We start from the raw sequence: 22,511 nt of genomic DNA, 5'->3' as shown, positions 1-22,511 counted from the left end.
AAGCAGGGGATGCTTTAGGGCGGGGCTACACGGTGATTGACAGGTCGACACCACTGCGTGTCAGTGTGTTTTCACTTCATCAAAGTTAATTATGACGTTTTAGCCCTAAAATTACAGGTAACATTTTGTTGTACTTAGCTCCGCCCTCTCGTGTCACTTCTGGTTCCCAACAAATAAAAAAAAGCAAAACCAAGATGTTTAAACCAAAAAAGGTTAAAAGGTGAATGAATAGAGAGTAAACTGGACTTTTCTCTTCTACTCACCAGACAAACTGGAGATGATACATACCGTGGTAACAAGCTGTGTGGAGGACAAATAATATTTGTGTCAACATGTAGATGGAAGTCAGTAAACATAAAGAGATTTTATGGAGTATTTATGAAGTATTTATAGACTTCTTGTCATAAAACTTCAAGTCAGTGGTATGAAGTGTCTAAATTCCAAACACATTGAAACACTCACCACAGTTGTCTCTGATGTAGCTGATCAGCTGACAATCCTGATAAAACACAGAATATGTAAATATACTGTATATTGAATGTTCCCTTAACGTTGGCAGGTCGAGGGAATGTAAGATGGACTTACAGGAGCAGTTAAAGTACTCGGGTCCTTTACTTCAGTAAAAGTATGAATACACACTGTGAAAATACTCCACTACAAATAAAAGTCCTGCATTCAAAACCTGACCGAAGTAGAAGTATGTAAATGCAGTAAAAGTGGAAGTAAAATGTTTCCATTCCATCATTGACTTACAGTCATTCCTTTGCTTCCAGGAGGACCTCTGGGACCCTGAAGGAAGGATGACATCATTATTATGTCATAGTGTTATCTTCCGCCTCGTGTCTCTGATGATGAATAAAACAAAACTCTCACTTTGTGTCCTGGATGACCCGGTTCTCCAGGCCTGCCTGAAGCTCCCAGACCGCCTGAGTTCCCCTAGATCCACCAGAACCAGAATTAAAAAGTCACAGAAGAAGAAGAAAAAACATTCAGAAATAAGAAATAAATGAGGCATGTTGGGGCTCACCCCTCGACCGTGGTTCCCTTTAGGCCCCGGGTAGCCTTTGGGTCCCTCCAGACCTTTCTCACCCTGAACACACAAGAAAAAACAGACTGAGCCGTCTGGACTCCAACGAGCTTCTTCTTCTTCATGTTTGATTCAGATCTCAGATCTTAGAAAAAAGGATGGACTCACCTGTAGACCAAGGTAACCAGGGAAACCAGGATCTCCCTGTAAAGAGAAGGTACGTAAGAAGTACATTTCATTCATTTGTATTGTATCAGAACAGAAGGTTCTTTAACTGTCAGGATTTAGTGGCGTCTTTGTGATGGCTGTAAAAAATGAAATGGAAATGATGGAAATTTAAGAAAAAGTCAAAATATGGTGAAGAAAATCTCTTGGCTGAGGTGGAAAAGTGAAACCGAAGCAGACACCTCTTCTTCTTCTGTGGTGCTTTAACGGCACCAACCAGCTGTTTTTATGTATTAAACTGACATATTCACACAACAGGAAAGGATGGAAACCAGACTTCTATCGTGATGGTCTCATGTTCACATTACGGTTTCGTTGGTCCAGCTCTACCTTGGCTCCTTCGGGTCCTCGAGGTCCGTAACCGTCTTTTCCGTCTTGACCCTGAGACGCGGGACAGATGGTCAGACTCACCGATTGAACCATAAACTCACAGTATTCACAACGATAATCAGCTCCTTACCGCCATTCCTCTGGGTCCCCGTGATCCAGGAGCTCCCTTCACACCCGGCTCTCCTGGTTGGCCCTTTAACAACAACAACAACAATGGAGTAACTTAGGTGATCCTTCTGACTCCATTATCCGGTCAACATGTTAATGTGTCCAACATTTTGGTTTATGACCAATCATCAAGCAGCTGGACTCTAACTTCCAATCACAAGTGGACAGCTCTACGTAGGCGCAGAGACCCGATCGCTCAGACCACATCAGCAGGTGGTCTGGGCCACATTGGAGGACTGCCTACTCCACTGACGTCCTCTGAGAGGAAGTGCGTCCTCATTCACTGGCTTTGTCCACGACGTCTGAACATTTTGGAAAGGCTATAGAGAAATGTAACCAAGGTCTCAACATCTGGGACACGCCAAAGAACTGACCCAGGGTCTGTTTGGTTTTCATTTCTTCTTCTTCTGTTAATTTCCGGCAGACTGGGCAGTAGGAAGTGCATCGCTGAAATGATCTTCCTTCGTAGGGAATCTGGACTCGGCCTTAGAGAAAGGGAGAGGAGAGAGGACTAGAGACCCTGATCCTTCATGTTAAAGGGACCAGCTGAGGTGGTTCAACATCGGATCAGGATCCTCCTAGACGCCTCTCTTTAGAGGTTTAACGGACACGTCCAAATCTAAAAAGAGGCCCCAAGGTAGACCCAGAACAAGCTGGAGGGATTAGATACCTCGTCTGGCCTGTGAACGTATCGGAGCTCCCGAGGAAGAGCTAGAAAGTGTTGAAGATATCTCGTATGTGCACGTAGCCTCGGACAATAAAGCTGATTCTGATTGGATGATCATCGGGTATCCGTGACAACAGGCCAATACAACCAGAGCTATCACAGCCGGACTCGTCTTAATGTGGTGTGTTGGTTGATTCAAGGAAATGATGCCACGCACCTTCTGTCCGTTAGCTCCACGACGTCCGGCTAATCCCGGCTCTCCAGCTGGTCCTGGTCCACCCTGCAGGAAGACCAACAGAGTCCAGGCAGGACTGACATTAAAGATTCAGACCAGGTATAAAAACACGTTGAGCTTTAAACACGATATACAGAACTATCTTTGAAGCTCGTTGAGGCCTTTAAAATTGACGACAAACAGTCATCAGGTACATTTGAGTTTGTTATTCAGCTTTAGGTGAGCAGCTAAAGAAGCTAAATACGACCAAATCAAAAAACTACATGAGCTAATAACTGAACCTCAGTGTATTTTAATGAATAATTCTCACTCTGCTCATGAATGATGATGTCGGCTCTGTGCATAACAAACAGATCCAGCATGAGGTCATGTTGCCTAATATTAATAATTGGCAGTTGGAACTTGTGATTATTATATAAGTGACGAAAGAAAAATCAAGTGAAAAAAGAGAAGTAAAAAATATAACATGATAGAATGTATTGTGTTAAAAAAACAATCTGCCTCAAATTAAAGAAAAGTTTGACAGCCGACCTCTCTCGTTCTGTCACCTGCTGTTTCCTTTTTCAACACGAGGATTACAGATGCTTTCTTCACAGTTTTTACAGGAAGTAGGTGATGAAGACAGGAAGTAGGTGATGAGGACAGGAAGTAGGTGATGAGGACGGGACGTAGGTGATGAAGACGGGACGTAGGTGATGAAGACGGGACGTAGGTGATGAAGACGGGACGTAGGTGATGAAGACGGGACGTAGGTGATGAGGACGGGAAGTAGGTGATGAGGACAGGAAGTAGGTGATGAGGACAGGAAGTAGGTGATGAGGACAGGAAGTAGGTGATGAGGACAGGAAGTAGGTGATGAGGAAAGGAAGTAGGTGATGAGGAAAGGAAGTAGGTGATGAGGAAAGGAAGTAGGTGATGAGGAAAGGAAGTAGGTGATGAGGAAAGGAAGTAGGTGATGAAGACTAAGTAGGTGATGAAGACGAAGTAGGTGATGAAGACGAAGTAGGTGATGAAGACGAAGTAGGTGATGAAGACGAAGTAGGTGATGAAGACTGGAAGTAGGTGATGAAGACTGGAAGTAGGTGATGAAGACTGGAAGTAGGTGATGAAGACTGGAAGTAGGTGATGAAGGCTGGACATATGTGATAAAGACAGGATGTAGGTGAAGACAGGATGTAGGTGAAGACAGGACGACGGTGGTCACCACCTACTTCCTGTCCAGGACATTAACGTCTCTCTGTCATCTTTGAATAATTGAAGTGTTTTTGTTTTTTTGACTCTCGGTCCACCTCATTTGCTTTCGGGGAAGTTTTTACAGCTGTCATTCTGGTTCGGATCACACCAGAAGGTGTGAAATGGCCCTGAAGTCCTGGTGCACATTGAGAGACTTTTCATCGTACCGATCGTTTCCTAAATCAGCGTCATTGTAAAACAACTAATCCACAGTCCTGATCTGGTTTTGAACACAACCACACTAAATTGAGTTACAGGAGGCCGATGATGAGGTGATGCACCGACCTGAGGTCCAGGAAGGCCAGAGAGTCCTTTTGGTCCACGACCACCGTTTTTTCCTCTGCTTCCCTGCAGAGACAACATGGACTGCTTGAGGACACTTGAAGAAACAACTGGGACTTCTTATTTATATGTTCATATCTGGCGTTTTTATTCTCCTCTTTTATTCTATTCAGGCTTCTTTCTATCTTCTATTTCCTTGGACTCTTCAGTGACTCAGTTATGTAATGAGTCTTTTCTGAACATAACACTCCACTGTTCTTCTCGTAAATTATTTTTCTTCATTGAGTTTTATCTCGTACATTTAAGACTTTAATCTTGGAAGCTACCATTATTTTCCCTGAACATACCCCCCAACCCGGCTCTGCCATAGACGTGTGAGAGGACAACATGATGCTTTTATTTTGTAGAACGTGTTCGTCACTAACAGATGTTCTTTAGTTCAGTGGACGTTCTAACTAAACTCTGTTCAAAGAGACAAAGATCCTCTGAGCAACAGAAGAAGAAATCAGCTGGAAGCTTAGATTGAAACAGGAACAGCTTCCTGTTTCAAGAGTTTCACAATAAAAGCAGCCTAGAACAAACGGGAGGTAACTTTATCAAACTCTTCTTCAGACTTCAGATATAAACAGAAGGTGTTATAGTTACTGTTGGAACATCAGCTGATCTAATCACAGTTTCAACCTCTTCAATCAATATTTACTGATCAATTATCAAAGTGTTTAGTTTAACAGGATTCTCTCTGTTATGCGACATAATCGGGTTGACATGTTAATAAACATCTGGAATCTGAATGATGCTATTTTAATCTGTGAGAAGAGTTTTCATTGAAGGAGAGAAGTTTTCATGGGTGACAGAAAGAATGTTCACAGCGTTTCCTTTTCTCCTCATGAAAGATCCCCACATGGTTTCCATTTCACTAAACAGCTCCACTGAATTTCTCTGGAAGTCTGTCCGTGAGCCAAGACTCCCAAGTGTCACATTCCCGAACCCTCGCTGAGCCGTGAGGAGGCAATAGAAATGCTCCGATGTGCAGATATAAGAGCAGGTTTTGAAGTGGAAACAAACTATATTCCTGCTCACAAATCAGTGTACATTCACTTGTAAATGTACATGTACTGGACTCTGTAATTCTCCCCCCCCAAAAAAAGAAGAAAGTTTCCTCTATGTTTCTGCAGCGATAGGTCTCCTACGTTAGTGTTGGTGCTGGTGCTTTTGCTGGTGTTGGTGCTTTTGCAGCTGTTCCTGCGACCTGTTAATCAGCTTCATGTTGGCAGCTGTTGTATGATCACTCACCTGAGGACCAGAAGCACCTGGGCTGCCCTGAAGTCCTGGATCCCCCGGGTCTCCAGGTAGCCCCTGTAGACGGACAGTATTTCAATGTGTAATGGATATTTAAAGCTTTGCATCAGAGTCCGGTGTTGTTGAGTTCCTCTCCTACCTTCTGCCCCACAGAGCCTCTCCTCCCGTCTGGACCCTGCACAGCAGAAAACACTGTCATCTGAGGACATTTAACTTTTACATCGTTTTGATTCACACACAGACAGAGAACCAAAATGTTTTGATTCACACACAGACAGAGAACCAAAATGTTTTGATTCACACACAGACAGAGAACCAAAATGTTTTGATTCACACACAGACAGAGAACCAAAATGTTTTGATTCACATACAGACAGAGAACCAAAATGTTCTGATTAAAATACAGAAAGAGAACCAAAACGCATTTCAAATGGATTCAAAACTTTACCTGAGTACAAGAAGAGAAGTATTATCAGTAAAACGTACAGGGATGATAGGACAGAATGGAGGTCAGAAATCTCACCGGGTTCCCGAGGCCTCCATCGCTACCTGCCCCCCCGTCCACTCCAGATAATCCCTGTGTGAGAAAGAATACACTTTAGAACATTACATTACATAACAGTCATTTAGCAGACGCTTTTATCCAAAGCGACTTACAGTAAGTGTATTCAACATCGGTATTCAAGAGAACTAGTCACCAGAAGTCATAAGTACATCTCCTTTTTTTAAACAAGCATCTAAGAGCATAAACCAGAGCAGAAGTACAGAAACAAACTAATACGAATACAGTAAGTGCAACAACTAGTATGAATACAATAGGTGCTAAGTGGAAGGCTCAGGGTAGTACTTCTTGAAGAGGTGAGTCTTCAGCCTGATGAAAGATGGGCAGCGACTCTGCTGTCCTGACGTCAGTGGGGAGTTCATTCCACCACTGAGGGGCTAGGACAGAAAACAGCCGTGATCGGGTTGATCGGCCGTAGGGACCTCTGAGCGACGGGGCAACCGATCGCCCCGAGGCAGCAGAGCGAAGTGGTCGGGCGGGGGTGTAGGGCTTGACCATGGCCTGGAGATAGGAAGGAGCCGTTCCTTTCACTGCCCTGTAGGCTAGCACCAGAGTCTTAAACTGGATGCGAGCTCTTACAGGGAGCCAGTGTAGAGAACGGAGAAGGGAAGTTGTGTGGGAGAACTTGGGGCGATTGAACACCAGATGAGCTGCAGCTTTCTGGACAAGCTCCAGAGGTCTGATGGCCGACGCCGGGGCTCCGGCAAGTAGAGAGTTGCAGTAGTCCAGGCGGGAGATGACAAGAGCCTGGATGAGCACCTGCACCGTCTCGTCAGTGAGGAAGTGAATCCTCCTGATGTTGTAGAGCAGGAATCTGCAGGAGCGTGTAACCGATGCAATGTTTGCTGAGAACGACATTTGGTCATCCAGAGTCACACCCAGGTTCCTCGCAGTCCGAGTTAGCGTCACCACGGTATCATCAATGGTGATGGACAGGTCTCAGTGTGGGCAACCCTTCCCCGGGAGGAACAGTAGCTCGGTTTTGTCCAGGTTGAGCTTCAGGTGGTGTGTAGTCATCCACTTCGAGATGTCAGCCAAGCACGCAGCGATGCGTGCCTCCACTTGAGTGTCCCCGGGGGGAAATGACAAGACCAGCTGGGTGTCATTGGCATAACAATGGTAAGAGAAGTCATGCGAGCGAATAACAAAACCCAGAGATGTTGTGTAGAGTGAGAAGAGAAGGGGGCCCAGGACTGAGCCTTGCGGAACCCCCGTAGTCAGCATGCGTGGTTCCGACACGGCCCCCCTCCACGTCACCTGGTAGGATCGACCTGTCAGTTAGGATGCAAACAGGGAGAGTGCAGAGCCTGAGACGCCCATCCCCTCGAGGGTGGAGAGGAGGATCTGGTGGTTCACAGTGTCAAACGCTGCAGACAGTCCAGCAGAATCAGGACAGAGGAGAGAGAGTTAGCTCTCACGGCGTGAAGCGACTCTTTCACCGCAAGGAGGGCTGTCTCAGTAGAGTGACCCACTTTGAACCCGGACTGGTGGGGGTCCAAGAGGCTGCTCTTTTGGAGATAGGAAGACAGTTGGTTAAAGACAGCACGTTCAAGTGTTTTGGATAGAAGAGAAACTGGTCTGAAGTTCTTGACATCAGAGGGGTCAAATGATGGTTTCTTCAGAAGGGGGGTGACTCTGGCAGTCTTGAAAGCCTTGGGAAAGCATCCTGAAACAAGAAGGACCTTAAATACTACAGTACCCAGAATGCTTTGCCTGATGATTTATGCAATAGCCTCTACCTTTGGCCCACTATTACAAGCTCTGTGAAGCCCTCTGATTGGATGTGTAAAGTATTCTAAAGGAAGCTACTGTATTTCCAACACTTCCCATGGTGTCCCATGGTGTCCAGGACTCTTGGTCACAGCAGGATGTTTCAGACAGCAGTGCATTGTGGGACTTGAAGTTCACCAAACAGCATCAGTCTCAACACAGATCCAGAGTGTGATGGTTCCTACCGGTAAACCTGGGTTCCCAGGGTCCCCTTTGGCTCCCGGACTGGTGTTATCAGCCCCTGGTTCACCCTGTTGGACAAAACACAAAGATCCTCAGTCCGCCCTGAAAGAGAAAGTCCACATGGAGGAGCCTCCAGCTGTGATTGGCTCTAACAGGAGACATTAGATTTATTTCTCTGTCACAATCAGATTCAGAGGGAGGTTGTGTTTTCTCAAGAAGTTACACAAGACTTTTGGCTGAGATGTACTGGACTTTAAGGGTCTGACGTGTGGGATGTGGGGGTTTTAGAAGGCCATCCAACTTTTATCCTGTTTTTACTGTAAACATAGAGCCAACAGGGAAAACTCTCCTTCTTTCTGACAACTCCCACATACATGCTGGTCTGGTCTGTGAGAGTCCTGCTGGACTCAGGAAGCTCTCACAGTCCTTCATTGAATGTTTCTAAAGCCTCAAGAGCTCTTTACTTATTATATTATTTATATTTATATTATCATATTATTACTGGCACTACTTCACCTCCTTCTAGGGGGCAGGGGTTACTACTTCACTGATATTAGTTTATACTACTTGTTTATACCACTACTTGCTTGTACTAATGTTTATACTACTGTTTATACTACTGTTTACCTGCATACAGCACTTATATTTACTTGCATGTTTTTCTTGTATACATTTTGTAGTACTCTGCTGTACTGTAAATATTGTGCATATGACAAATAAAAACTTCTTATTGTAGCTGAAAACAGGAGAAAATAAAGGCAAATACATTTCATTCATGAATACATCGTTTTAAATTATCCTAAAATTCACAGTCTATGAATGAGAGCTCTGTGGGAAGCCGGTGAGGGATCACGAGTCCTCCTGATGATATTCAGATGTTCAGATGAACTTCTCTAAATGAGAAATCAGATAATAATGATAATAACATCAAATGTTGGACTCACCGGATCTCCTCTGAGTCCTCGCTGTCCTCTAAGCCCCGCCTCCCCTCTGATACCCGGGATACCCTGAGGACGAAAGGACAACCTGTCAGTCAACCAGCCGGGGGATCGGATTACAGCAGGAAACGTAATTAAAATGTACGTAGACATTAAAATAATCATATCTGTAACAACAGTAACAGCAGAAAGAACTATGTCAATTATAAGTATTCATATAAATCATAATATTTACTACTGGTAATGATACTAAAATATAATGTATTTTAATGCATTTTCATGAATATATTATTCGTTCTATTCGTCATACTTGAGTTGAATTAAATGTTTGATAAATATGAAGAACTTACTGGGTTTCCAGGCTCTCCTCTCTCTCCTTGAGCTCCATCTGTTCCAGTCAGTCCCTGCAGAACCAGAACCAGAACCAGCTCAGGGCCCACATAGAGCATAACTAGAGAGATGTTTGGTTTCACGACTAGTCGTTACGGTTCAATCTGCAGCCTCACCACTAGATGGCACTACATCCTCCACACTGCTCCTTTAAACTGACACTGGTTCATAATGAATGAATAAAGAGGCTTTAGTTAGTCTGGATTGTGATGTTGGTACCTGCTCTCCATCGACTCCGAACAGTCCATCTGCTCCGTCTTCGCCCTATTGGAAGAGAATCAACGTCTCACTGCTGCTCGACTCTGTCAATCACATTGTAACTAACCTGAGCAGACTTTAGTGTTTAGTGGTCCTGAGTACTCACCCTTTCACCGGAGAATCCTCTGGAGCCCTGCAGACACAAAGCACCATGAGACAACCTTCTGCTTTACATTCTGTCTCTGTGATCAGAAAAGAACCTGAGAACGTCTGACATTACTTTGTTTTTTCTGAATGTAGCAGCAGCATTTTCATCTTGTAAGAATATGAAGTAGATAAAAGATATTGTAAAAACCTTGTGTCCTCTGGCTCCAGGACAGCCCTCCAAGCCCTGAGGTCCACTTGGTCCAGGAAGCCCTCGCTCCCCCTGCAACAGCCCAACAGAGGCAGCAGTGAATCAGAGTCCAGAAGGGACCAACACAGATCAGCTGACACCGTTTCATGTTGGATGAGTTCAACGTTTTTAGGAGGAATCTACGACCATCAGAAAGCAGAACATGAAACTAGAGCGCACACAGTTCATCCTGTGGTGCCACCGGTCCATCAGCACATTCTATTCTATTCATGTCATTCTGTTTATGTCAAAGTGAATGAAGAGCACTTACAAAGACTCCTTCCTCTCCAGGGAAGCCCAGCTGACCCTTCTGTCCAGACGGACCCTGTTCATGAAACACAAGACCAGAAACTCTCAGACCGCTGACCTCCTTACTTTACATCGTTTCACTGTGAAGTGAGCATCTTTCAATAAAAAAAAGAATCTTTACGACACAGAAAGAGGAACCGGGCCCGTTGCAGGTGTCACACATCATGTTTACACTCTAAAGGGGCGTGTCTTCCACTCGCCTTTGAGCCCGGGCGGCCCCGAGAGCCTCGGACGCCTTCATGTCCCGAACATTTGCACATGACGTTGCAGCACTCCCTCTCTGACACAAAGTCCTGCAGAGAGACAGAAGACAGAGTCAAAGGACAGACAGATTTTTTTTTTTTTTGATTTTTAGAAAACCTTTATTTTCTTTGAACATGTTTCTTTACCATTTAAAAGGGTTAAACAAATAAAGTCCAACAAACATAAATGTGTCTTTGATTGTCTTTAGACTGTGAGAACTTATTCTCACTTAGCACCATCTTTGTTCAGCTCTTTGTGAACTATCTTCTTCAGTCTGAAGCCTTCCTGCTTCGTGAGACCTCCTCTGTCCTTGCTCCTCATGTGAGCTCTGGCAGAGCTGGAGAGCTTCTCTTTGTCAGAGAGGTAGTCCTCCACTTTGGCTCCTCTCACATTCTTACTCCTCTTCAGAAACTCCTTTATCTTCTCCACACTGTAGTCTCCAGAGCTCCTACAGCTGCCAGCACCGTGTTTAGAGGGCTCACTGTCAGAAGCAGCGCCCTCCTCCTGACTTGACTCAGAGTCCTCTTCCATACTGGACTCACACTCTGCTGCTCCTCCACTTTCTTTAGTTGCCACTTTCTTCGCCTGCGAGCTTCTGCTGTCTCCTCTGTTTCCTCTTCAGCTGAGGGGCTTTGAGCTGCTCCTCGTCTGCTTCCATGTCCACCTCACCACCTATCTCCACCTGTCCTCCAGTACTCTCCCTCACCTTCTGGACCTCACTTGCCCCGTCCTTCATCACCTCTTGTCCCCCACTTTCCCCCTCTTTTCTCACCTCCTGTACCCCACTTGTTTCCTCCACCCTCCTCTTTTGGACCCCATCTGGCCCGTCCTGTCCGTCTTGCTTGTCCCCTCTGCCCTCTTCAGTACCTGTCTGGTTCTGGTCCTTATGAGAGCTGTTTTTCTCAGGACACGTCCTGCTCTGATGACCCACTTTTCCACAACTGAATCATTTAAAGTCATCAGTTGTTGCATAAATGAGGTAGTCGAAGTCATCGACCCTGATCTTGAACACTAGGTTGAGCCCCTTGCTCCTGTTGTTTGGGATCATGAGCAGCTGTCTCCTGTGAGACACCACGTGCTTCAGGAGAGGAGACTTGCACCCAGAGGACACCTTCTTCACCTTAGACACTATCCTCCCGTATCTTGATAGTTCCCTGGTTATGTCTTCATCTCTGATGAACGGTGGGACGTTGGACACGGTTACCTTCACAGCCGGTGTGCAGAGAGGGTAAACGGGGAAGAAGTTATCGCCCACCTCGATTCGGTTGTCAATCACCACTTCCGCATTTCCGATGGTGTCTAAAAATATGACCACGCCATTGTTCATTCGCGCAGCGGACGCAACGCTGCTATGTCCAACAAGTTCACCCACAGCCAGGCTGCATTCCTCTACTGACACCGGGAAAGTCGGCGGGATCTTTATGCCGTGTTTCCTCGTGAGGTCGGTCATGTCCATGGTGGCGTTTAGCAGCCGACAGCACGCACTGATCGACTGAAACCACTCACAAAGACCCCAAAACCAGCTAAATGTTCACACAAACACCGTGAGATACACTATCACATCCAACGTTAACTAGTGACAAAAAAATACCAGAAAAAAATCAGTGTTAATCGCTCTCGAACACGCTCCGTCAACTCCACACTCCTTCCACTCAGAGAGAGAGCGAGACAGAGAGAGAGAGAGAGAGAGAGAATTGTGTATTGATGTTATTGTGTTACTCATTATCCATCCAACATGGTGACATCTGGAGAGCACATTTTGAAAATCTGTACAAAGACATACCAATAAATCAAACTAATTCAGATCAATATATTACAAAAGAAAAACTCCAAACATTAGAAGAAATAATTAAAGACAACTCGGCTCTTCCTGCTCAGATAAATTGCTATCTTGGCTTCTCCTGAAAGACAGTTGAGGAGCTGCCACTTTTCTTTTCCTGTTTTCTTGTAGGCAGCTCCCATGATGAAAACCCTTTCAGTAAACACATGAGAAAGACTAAAAACCAAAGTTAAAAGAGAGAAGAACTCTATGAGTCTCTTACACTCAGTAAAAACATGGTGAACAGTCTCTCTAAGGCTGCAGAACGGGCACTGGCTAAGAACAGAGGGATTAAGAACAGAGATAAAAACAACAATGTCGTCTGCATAAGCTGATAAAACCATGTTCCTACTAAAACCAGGTAAAACCAGACCCTGTAGGTGAGAGCGTATTCTGATGAGGAGGGGTTCCAGGGAGAGTGCAGAGAGCATCCCGGACAGAGCACAACCCTGCTGGACCTTAACATCTCTGGCTCCATTTACATTCAAACCTTTTGCCATCACCATCGTTAATTGTTCTTTTGACTTTCAGCACAGGTTTCTTCAGTGTAAAACCCTCCTGATCAGTGAAGCCAGACTCCGCTCTCTGGCTCATGTGGAGTCTGGCTGAGCTATAAAATAAAACCAGATCTGGAAAAACTCTTCAATCTTTAAACAATCCAGCAGTGTGAACTCATGCAGTGATTCTCAGGTGAGAACAAGAACTACTTCCTCAAGCTCTTTTATTTTCATTATTCAGAGAACAACCGAGTTCTACACGGTGAAGGTCTTCAACGAGAGACAGTTTCTGGACTTCGTACAGACCGGCTCTCTGAGTTCGACAGAAGGTATGAAGCTGTCCTGAAGGTTTACGACTCACAATCTGCTTGAGGACGGCACTGCCGACACTCTGCATGCCGACACTGAGAGGAAGCTTGTAGCCGAATCCTCGCCCAAACTCCACCATCTGCAGCTGGGCGGGGTCTCGGGTCCCCTCCAGGGCCACCATCAGCAGAGCGCTAACACCTGCACACAGTGAACAAAACTACAGATGGCAGCTTTACCGATTTCCCTAAAAGGATCAGGAGCAAAAAACCTACTCCATCAAATACATAGAAATGCATTTCAGTAAACTGATGAACAAGACGACACCTGAGAGGGGAAGGAAGATTCTAAGAAGCAGAGGAAGAGATGAATGAAATCAATAACTTGAGCAGAAGACAGAAAATCTGAAGCAGAGAAAAAGTGTTTTGAGTTTCAGGATTAATTTAATCTATATATCAGAGCAGGTTTTACCAGACTGTCGCAGCAGCTCTGATTCCTGCTCCAGGTTCATCACATCCTCATCGAGTCCGTCTGAGAAGATCACCAGCACCTGATGGGTCACATGTATGTGGATGATGTTTTTGAAGTAACAGTACTTGGTAGGAGCATCATGTCAGTAAACATCCTGCTTTTTGTCCTCATTTGTGTAAAACGTTTCGTGTTCGTTGGTCCAGACTGAAGTGGTGATGGATTCATGTTCCTCTGAGGATGAAAGCTAATAACTTTGGTGATGCTCTGACTTTTCATCTAGCGCCATCATCAGGTCAGCGTTTCACTACGTCTAATACTTTGGTTTATGACTCAACAAACTCCCATCAGCCTCAGCTGTTCTTTGCGTCTCCTGGTAATTCTGTCATGCAAATTATGAATATGGTAAACATGCTAAACATCAGCATGTTAGCATGTTAGCATGCAGAACACTGTGGCTACAGAATAACAAGCCTTCGCCACCATGTGATACTTTCATGATGACCAAATAGAAACACAACCAGCTGTGTACCTCTCACCTTCACGTTAGCTTTGGACTGGATCTTGAACATCTCCTTGAAGGACTTCAGCAGGGCTGTCTTGAAGTAGGAAGGTCCTGACATCTGCAGGTTCATGACTTTATGCACCACGTTGCTGCTGTAGGGCTCAAAGTTTGTGTTGTACAGGCGCTGTCCGTCTCTACCGAGCACTCGAAAGGCAATGTTGGTCTTGACAGGATCCGTAACGCCGCAGCACAGACCTTGTACCGAAGAAACGTAACGGACGATCTCTGGCAGGAAGGCCTGGAGCTTGGCGTGGCCGCTGATCAGCATCTCGCCAGGACCTCGGTCTTCCCGAGAAATATCGAATCCCATGGCGATATCGATACTGCAGGCTGAAGTAAAAGGAAACACATTTTTACCTTTGGCAGCCAGAGAAACAGAGGAATATGGAGGGAAAGGCAAAGTCACACTTTTCAACTCACAAACCTTGGGGGGGCGGATCCTTTGGACAAATCTCGTCCAACACCTTTTGCTTGATATTAGCCAATTCGTTGACGTTCCGCACTGTAAACAGCCTCTCTGGAGTATAGGTGATTTGAAGGAGCTTCAGGGGGTAAACGTCTCCGACGGCGATGGCAAACACCTTGATCCCCACATCCTTGAGACTGCTGGCTGCGTCCCTCACTTCATCGTGAGAATTACCATCTGAGATCAACACCAGGATGTTGGGGATCTCCCTGCGGCTGCCCCGCGACACCTCAAAGTAATCCTTGATGTGATCCAAGGCCTTTCCGATATAGGTGTCTCCACCTTTGTATTCCAAGCCTTGGATGTGTGAGATGCAATCCTCCTTATGGAAGTACTTGTTGAGGTCAAACTCATGTTTCGGTACATTGCTGAACTGTGCAAGTCCAACGTGCACAAAGTCTTCACTGACGTTGAAGCTGTTCACCAGGTCTGTCGTAAAGTTTTTTATGACGTTGTATTCTGATGCGTTGATACTGCTGGAGTAGTCCAGTAGGAAGACCAGGTCGGCCTCGCAAGCTGCCAAAGCAGAGCAAGAGAAAGGTGTTTGTTTACATTACTAATAAGTTCAATTATCACTGTAATGGTTCATTCATGTTTGGCCACAACACACTCAACTCCCCAATTCACTGAGGTTGGAGATCTCTCTATACCTTGTTATTGATGTGTACTGATCAGGTAGTTCTCAAAATGTGACCAATACCTCTTATGGTCTACAGGTAATCGGGTACAGCACAATTTTTTACATCTTTCCTGCTCGACCTGATCAGCCAATCAAAATCTGGAAGGCACTCTTTTTTTTTTTTTTTTGTCAAATGTGTTGTTTCTGAAGTATTGAGTGTATTGAAGTATACATTCAGAGCTGAAATCATTCCATTTGTGTTATATCTAGCTAGAATCCACTTAGCCTCTTAGAAGGAATTGTTGTGTTTTGGTCTCGGACTGAGGACATGGATATACTAAAGGTTTGGGGATTTTTACTCTTTGTTGTGTATCTTTAACATTCCTTTTCAAGGTTTATTTTGAATATCATCTAGTTCATAAAACCTCACAAAAGATTCTGGATGTGCAGTAAGGACTGCTGCTGTCCACAAAGAAGGTGAAGGAGCAATGAACTATTGAATCAATGGAACACAATAAGAACATTGAGCACTAAAATATTAATTAATAAAGTTTCTGATTTATCAAAAGATTCCACTCGACACTTACTGGACTCAATACTGAAATAGTGCTGAGAAGATTTTCCCCCAAATCATGACTTTCTGGAATAAACTGTGAGCATTATCAGATATCACCTGGTTTAAGTGTAAATTATGTATTTTTGTTTGCTGAATTGATCTTTTAAATCTTCCAGTTCAGAAGATGCAGGACACCTTTGGACCCTGTGAACTATACATCAAAAAGATTTTAAACACTGTTTTGTTGTCTTACCGCTCTTAATGCAGAAGACATTAGACATGTTTCTGTACAAAGTTTCTAGTCCCTCAAAGGCGTCCACGTAGAAAACTTTGGATTCGTCTCCACCAGCCATCGTCTTCAGCTCACGAGCCATCTGCTCCAGCTCATCCTCTAATGCTTTCACTCCGATACTGACGACAATGACCCCGTTGTTTCTCAGTGCATCAGATGTCTCTTTTAAGTCTAAACGACCGTTGGAAACCCCGTCTGTGATCACCATGAGAATCTGAGGCACCTTGCGGTCTCTCCGGCCACCATGCTGAGCGCTAAAGAACTCCAGCGAGTATTTCAAGGCCTCGCCTGTGTAAGTGTTTCCTTCTTGTGGATTCTTAACGGGGATCGCTTCCAGAACTTTTCGTCTGGAGTAAAAAGCATTCAGAGTCAAATGAGGCACGGTGTAATTCGAGAAGGAGATGAGCCCAAAACGAGTCTGGTCTTCGCCGACTGTGGTTTGGTTCACTACTGTCTCCATAAACGTCCGCATACTTTCATATTCTGGTGGATCTATGCTTGTGGAGCTGTCCACCAGGAAAATAATGTCAGCTTTTCCTATCCGACAATCTGGTTGAAGAGAACAGAGACAAAGAGCAAACACAGAGTGTTAGAAGGGAAACTGAGACCCGATTGGTTCTTATCGTGGTCTCATAAAAGATGAAAAGATAAAATCAACTTTACGTCTGTGTGCTCAGTACAGAGATATGTCTCGGATGTGTTTAGCCTAGCTTAGCACAACACTAGGCTGCTTCGTTTCTATGTTGGATCTTGTTAGCTGGTAAGCTAGTCACCGATCCATGCTAGTCAGCCGGGTTGGTTGACAGCAGAGTTATTGCAGAGCTCAAACCTGGCAACCCTACTATGGGGACAGGACTTTTGAGATGTGACATGCAGTAACCGCACCCAGCAGTTTTTGGTCATCAATTAGCTTTAATGCTAACTGGTAAAACCACAAAGACTCCCTTGTGAGAAAAAGAGATTAACCTGAAGGTTCAATGCTTTAATAAACCCGTAATCTAAATCATTTTTTGGGATGGTCTTGAACTTCTCTTACCTTTCTTGCAGATCTTCAAGGTCATCTGGCGTTCCAAGTCCTTCAGAGCATCAAAGTTCCTCTTAACATATACCCTGTCCAATGAACCGCTGATCTCTTCCAGCTGGGTCTTGTTGGCGTCCGCAATGCCGATGGCGTAGACCACCACTCCCTTGGCCCTCAGATCCTCAGCGGGGCCTTTGACCTGGTCTTTGGCCTCACCGTCTGTTATCACTATCAGACTCTGCCTCTTGCCAGGTCGCCCTCCTCTGGTTGCATCGAAATACTGCGACACCTCTTTGAGGGCCTTACCTGTGAGCGTGCCTTGATTCATCTGCTCCATATTATCGATGGCTGACATTATGTCATCTGGGCTGCTGTAGTGCCTGAGGGGGAACTCCAGATTGTGGTTTGTGCTGAACTGCATGACGCCGACCTGCACTTCGGTTTGCCCGATGGCGGACTTGCTGATGACAGATTTCATGAACTCTTTCATTGTCTGAAAGTCTTTCTCAGAGATGGTCTCAGAGCTGTCAGTTAAGAAAAAGATGTCACCCTGTACATCTCTGCAAGCTGTGGACAAAGATCACAGAAATGATTACATGGTGTTCCTGTTTCCACACTTTTCTGTCGTTGAGTACCAATGAGATTGTAGGAAAAGAGACAAGCAAGGGGTGTGACCTTTTAAATCACTAGTTCAAAAACAACTAGCTAGTCAAAGTTAAAAACACTCAACTCAAATTGGTACCTGTAGAAGGCTCTGCTTAAAAAACCTCATGCCCCGATAACTGAAGGGTCACGATAAGGCGGAGTCACTGACATTGTTACTCACCGTCTTCCAGGCCAAGGAAAATGATGGTTATATTGGCTGGCATAGTTTCGGTACTGTATATTTATATCTCTACTTACTACAATTTGTCATTTGAGAGTTTACATCATCAGTCTTCTTACTTGCTATCCTTATTCTGAGATAAATGAGCTTCTACGACAGAAGTTGAAAGCTTAAACAACATTAATTTGTTAGGATACAAATAAACTGCAGCTCCCATGAAAATCACGAGTCGGTTTCTTTCATATTCATATTTCATTTGTTTTAGCTGTAAAGTCTGCTATATAAAAAAACATCTCTCTCATGCTTCAATATGTGAACTAGCAGCACTACGGCTCTACGGCTTATCGGAGATGGTATTAGTTAAGAAACGCTAAAAGCAGAAATATCAATTAAACATTCAAAATACACCTGGTCATCTTCATCCAGACGGGAACAACACAACATACTTTTGACTCAAGATTTATTTACTAAATATCCTTACCGTCTTCAGAACAGATGTCTGTGATGATGTCATCGTTGATGGATTTCAAGGCATCAAAATTATTGACATAGATGGTCCTCTTGGGGTCGCCGGCGATCTCTTCCAGCTCCGTTTTGTTTGAATCTTTCACCCCGATGGCGTAGATGATGACGCCCTGAGCCCTCAGTTGTTCTGCCGGAGCCTTGACCTCATCGGTGGATTCCCCGTCTGTGATGACGATCAGGTACTCTGGGACTTTGTGAACCCGGCTGGCCACGGCTCTCTCAAAGTGTTTGCCCATAGATAACAGAGCTTTTCCTGTTTCTGTCCCACCTCCTACGTGTTCAATACCCAAGACGACTTTCTCCAATGACTTGGCATCTGGGTAGGCTGTCATATCGAATTCTATAGTTGGCGAATCAGCATATTTCACAAGCCCCACACGTACATTTTCTGGCCCAATAGTGAAGGTATGTAGAAACTTGATGATGAAGGTCTTCATGTCTTCGAAGTCTAGGTTCTTAATGCTCCCCGAGTCATCCATCAGGAAGAAGATGTCCGCTTCATCTTTTTGCACACATGCTGGAGAGGAAGAGCAACTTTAAAGGTTAGTTATTTTCACAACGTCAAAGAGTGGAAGGTTAAAAATTAACATTCAAACACTGGGGAATATTTGAGTAAAGATTAAACTAAAGAACAACAACTCAAGAGGCAACAAGTAGTCTACAACTTTACATCCCCAGAGCACAAACAAACTGCTGGGTGAACATGCTGTTGTTGAACATTGACCAGGGATTTCTGGCTTTCGTATTAAGTGACTATCAAAAAACACTGGTTCAAACCTTCTCTGTTGCTCGTTTCCCTTGTACCAACTGAGGCGACTCGGTCAATGATGTTTTCACACAGGACTTTCTGCAGGCTCAGCTTCAGGGGCTTCAGCTCTGTGAAACTGTCCACATTAAAGACATACTGATGAGAGGGGTGAGTCGCCATCTCCTCCAGTTGAGGCTTGTTAGCATTTTCGATTCCTACAGTGTAAATGGTGACCCCAGCCCGACGGAGGTTGATCGCTGCGTCGCTCACGGTGTCCTGGGATTCACCGTCTGTGATCACCACCGCCACCTGCTGGACACCCTTTGCTTTCCTACTGCCCTTTTCCTCAATGAAGATTTCTTTCAGGGTGAAGTTTAGAGCTGCTCCAGTGTTCGTTCCGCCTTCACCGTAAGGCAGGATCTTGATGAACTGGAGGACTTCGTCCTTGTCATCGAAGGTGTCGAGGTAGACCTGTGCTGTGGACTCGGTGTTGTACGTAACGATGCCCACTCGGACACGAGACGGACTGACATCCAAGCCGCTCACAACCGAGTGGAGGAAAGTGCGCACCAGCTGGAAGTTGTCGTTTCCGATGCTTCCAGACTCATCGACGATGAACACGATGTCGGCCACAATGGCTCCTTTGCAATCTGTGAAAAGAGTGTAGTTAGTTACTTGAGCTATCTTCTACTTAACCATTCAAATATATGTGAAGATGAACTATATCACAGGAATGCTACATTAAAATTAGAATTTCATTCAATGAATTACTTTTATTTTTAAAATGAAGGACGAGCTAGAATCATTTTGCGTCAATTATGTCATTATCATTTGTTCCTCGCTGCCGTTAAAGTCTGTCACTAACTGAAGAATGACAAAAACATGAAATACAGTTTCCCAAAGTTTCTCAAATGAATGACGGATGATGGTTCTCACCTTCAGTAATGGTCTCCTTTTGCTCCGTCATCAAGAAATCCTTCAAAAGAAGTAATCGGGGAGAATCGAATGCGTATCCATCACTGGCAAATAACATTAACTCATCCATGCTTGCACCTGCACTCATCCCATAAACAGTTACCGCTGCTTTTTTGATATTTTGAGCGCGCTCGGACACATAATCATCGGACTTTCTTCCACTCACAACGACCAGGGACTGTGGGGTGCCTTGGTGGGCTCGCCCCCCCGCCTCACGGGTAAAAAAGTGAGTGCTGGCGTACTTCAGAGCTCGGCCCAGGTTTCGTGGTCGGTTGGGTTGCGGGGCAAGGCGGAAACGTTTCACAACAGCCAGGGTTTCCTGTTTAGTTTGAAAAGTATTGAGATAAAACTCCATCTTGGGTTCTTGACCGTACTGAGCCAAACCGATGCGGTAGCTGGACGCGCCGACGTTAAGCTCGTCAATCAATTTGAGAAAGTCTTTCTTAAATATGGAGAACTGTTCGGGAGGTATGCCGCTGTCCACCAGGAACAAAGTATCTCCAAACCGGTCCGCCAAAGCTGAAAGCAGAGACAAACACAATTACATCTTATAGCGGTACAGTCAAGGTGTCAGTATGCTCAAGTGTTGCTACACCCACAGTTTAGAGTCGTGGCCGGTTTGTCAAGAATTTGTCAAAGAATTCAGCATAACTGACTTCACCTTGAAGGAGACAATATGCTCCCAAGCTCTCATTTTTCAGGCTTCACAGCAGGACTTTGTTCATGTATAAGCAGGTGCAACCCCACAAATACCCGTTTCCTTATTTATACAATAAATCATGTCTTTCTGTGACGGCCGTCTTTGAGCTTGGGAACAGCAACGCTTCGGACAAGGATGCATTGAGAGCATTTTATTTTAAAGCAAACTGCCACCTTGACTACATCGACATGTACCTCAAAAACTGACAGTAATCAGTTGAACCGTTTGAAATGCTAATGCTTATGTAACAGTAGCAAATAAAAGGTAACATAGACCCTCAGGCTGAGAGGCAGGGTGGGACCATCAAACTAGCTAACAGTCTGATCTAGACTTCGGCCGTTTTGTGTATTTGAAAAGATGAACGTTGGCTAGATGTTTTTATATTTCATTACCTTGCCTCTGATCCTCCACAGTGACGCAAACCATTTGCAGCAGACGATCTTTCAGTGTCTTCAGATCCTGGTAGTTTTTGATAGAGGACAGGAAGCGCTCTGGAGGCCAGTTAGCGATGGACCCCATCTTCTTCCGGTTGGCTGCTCCGACCCCAATGCCAAACACGATGACTCCGTGCTTCCTCAGGAGCTGGGCGGACGGCGTCACGTTGTCCTGGGAGTCTCCATCCGTGATGACCACAGCGATCTGAGGCACCCGTTGTTTGGCTCGGCTCCCAGCGCCCTCTGTGAAGTAGTTCTTTTGGAGGTATTCGATGGCCTCGCCTGTTTTGGTGCCTCCTGTTCGGTAGGGAAGCTTTTCCACTGCAGCCAGCAAGGATTTCTTGTTCGTGTGATCCTTCAGCAGGAACTCCGGGAAGGTTTTATTGCTGTACTGAGCCAAGCCGATCCGAACCTTGTCAGGGCCGATGTCCAGGGCCTTGATGAGGCTGCAGAGAAAAGACCGGACCTTCTGAAAGTTATCGCGACCGATGCTGTTGGAGCCGTCGACCAGGAAGACGATGTCGGCCAAGGTGGCGTTTTCACACTCTGAGCCGGAGAAGAAAAAAAGGTTCAGCTGTACATGAACTACGATAGGTCTCAGAGGAACACATTGTGATGAACTAATGGATCATTGTTGTACTGTGAAGCTCCAGTTTCACCAGTTGTTAATCTCAAAATATATTTACTCATGATGTTGTATGGTGGAACCTGCGACTGTACTTTCTTCACATAAACACCATATACTGTACTTGCCACCGCCCCCACACACACACACACACAATCTGTCAAACCGGTTTAAACCCACCTGTAGTCAGAGCAGCGGATCCAGAGGAACACGCCGCTATGACGAGGAAGAGGAGGAGACTCGTTCTGCCCTTCATGATGGAAGTTTCTCTCCTCCTTCAACACAGATATAACACATAAATATTAGGCCTGGGAACGCCTCGGGATCCCCCAGAATGAGCTGGAACATGTTGCTGGTGAGAGGGAGGTCTGGGTCAGCCTGCTTGGCCTGCTGCCACCGCTACCCGACCCCGGATAAGCGGAGGAAAATGGATGGATGGATGGATGGATATTATATAGATGTAACAGAGTAACTTTTGTCTTCAGCTTCACCAGTGTTGGCTGACTGATGAAGGAAACAGTCACAGAAGTAGAACTGGATGTCGTGACTTTAACCTCTTGTCAACAGCAAACACTGCAAAAGGAACGGATTATAAGAAATATACACGACACAGAAC

At 45.1% G+C, this 22,511-nt stretch overlaps 1 protein-coding gene across 1 annotated transcript; it reads right to left on the bottom strand.

Moving 5' to 3' along the window:
- Window positions 1-43: 43 nt before the first annotated feature.
- Window positions 44-22,221, bottom strand: LOC116376898 (collagen alpha-6(VI) chain-like). The gene is made up of 32 exons (XM_031838397.1): window positions 22,076-22,221; window positions 21,229-21,816; window positions 20,098-20,655; window positions 19,191-19,811; window positions 18,370-18,930; window positions 17,078-17,629; window positions 16,003-16,590; window positions 14,533-15,090; window positions 14,083-14,438; window positions 13,547-13,625; window positions 13,131-13,276; window positions 10,411-10,503; window positions 10,173-10,226; window positions 9,863-9,934; window positions 9,674-9,700; window positions 9,529-9,573; window positions 9,270-9,323; window positions 8,926-8,988; window positions 7,984-8,049; window positions 5,990-6,043; window positions 5,606-5,641; window positions 5,461-5,523; window positions 4,171-4,233; window positions 2,635-2,697; window positions 1,713-1,775; window positions 1,583-1,633; window positions 1,196-1,231; window positions 1,028-1,090; window positions 874-936; window positions 754-789; window positions 463-499; window positions 44-300 (listed from the first exon to the last, which is right to left on the bottom strand). Exons 1-32 carry the CDS (start codon window positions 22,149-22,151, stop codon window positions 260-262), a joined length of 5,826 nt encoding a protein of 1,941 aa, XP_031694257.1. The 5' UTR covers window positions 22,152-22,221; the 3' UTR covers window positions 44-259.
- Between the last annotated feature and the right edge of the window lie 290 nt (window positions 22,222-22,511).

Source organism: Anarrhichthys ocellatus, unplaced genomic scaffold (assembly GCF_004355925.1).
Source record: "Anarrhichthys ocellatus isolate YVR2014 unplaced genomic scaffold, GSC_Weel_1.0 scaffold682, whole genome shotgun sequence".
NCBI classification, from domain to species: domain Eukaryota; kingdom Metazoa; phylum Chordata; class Actinopteri; order Perciformes; family Anarhichadidae; genus Anarrhichthys; species Anarrhichthys ocellatus.
This window is presented reverse-complemented; position numbering and strand designations above follow the sequence as displayed.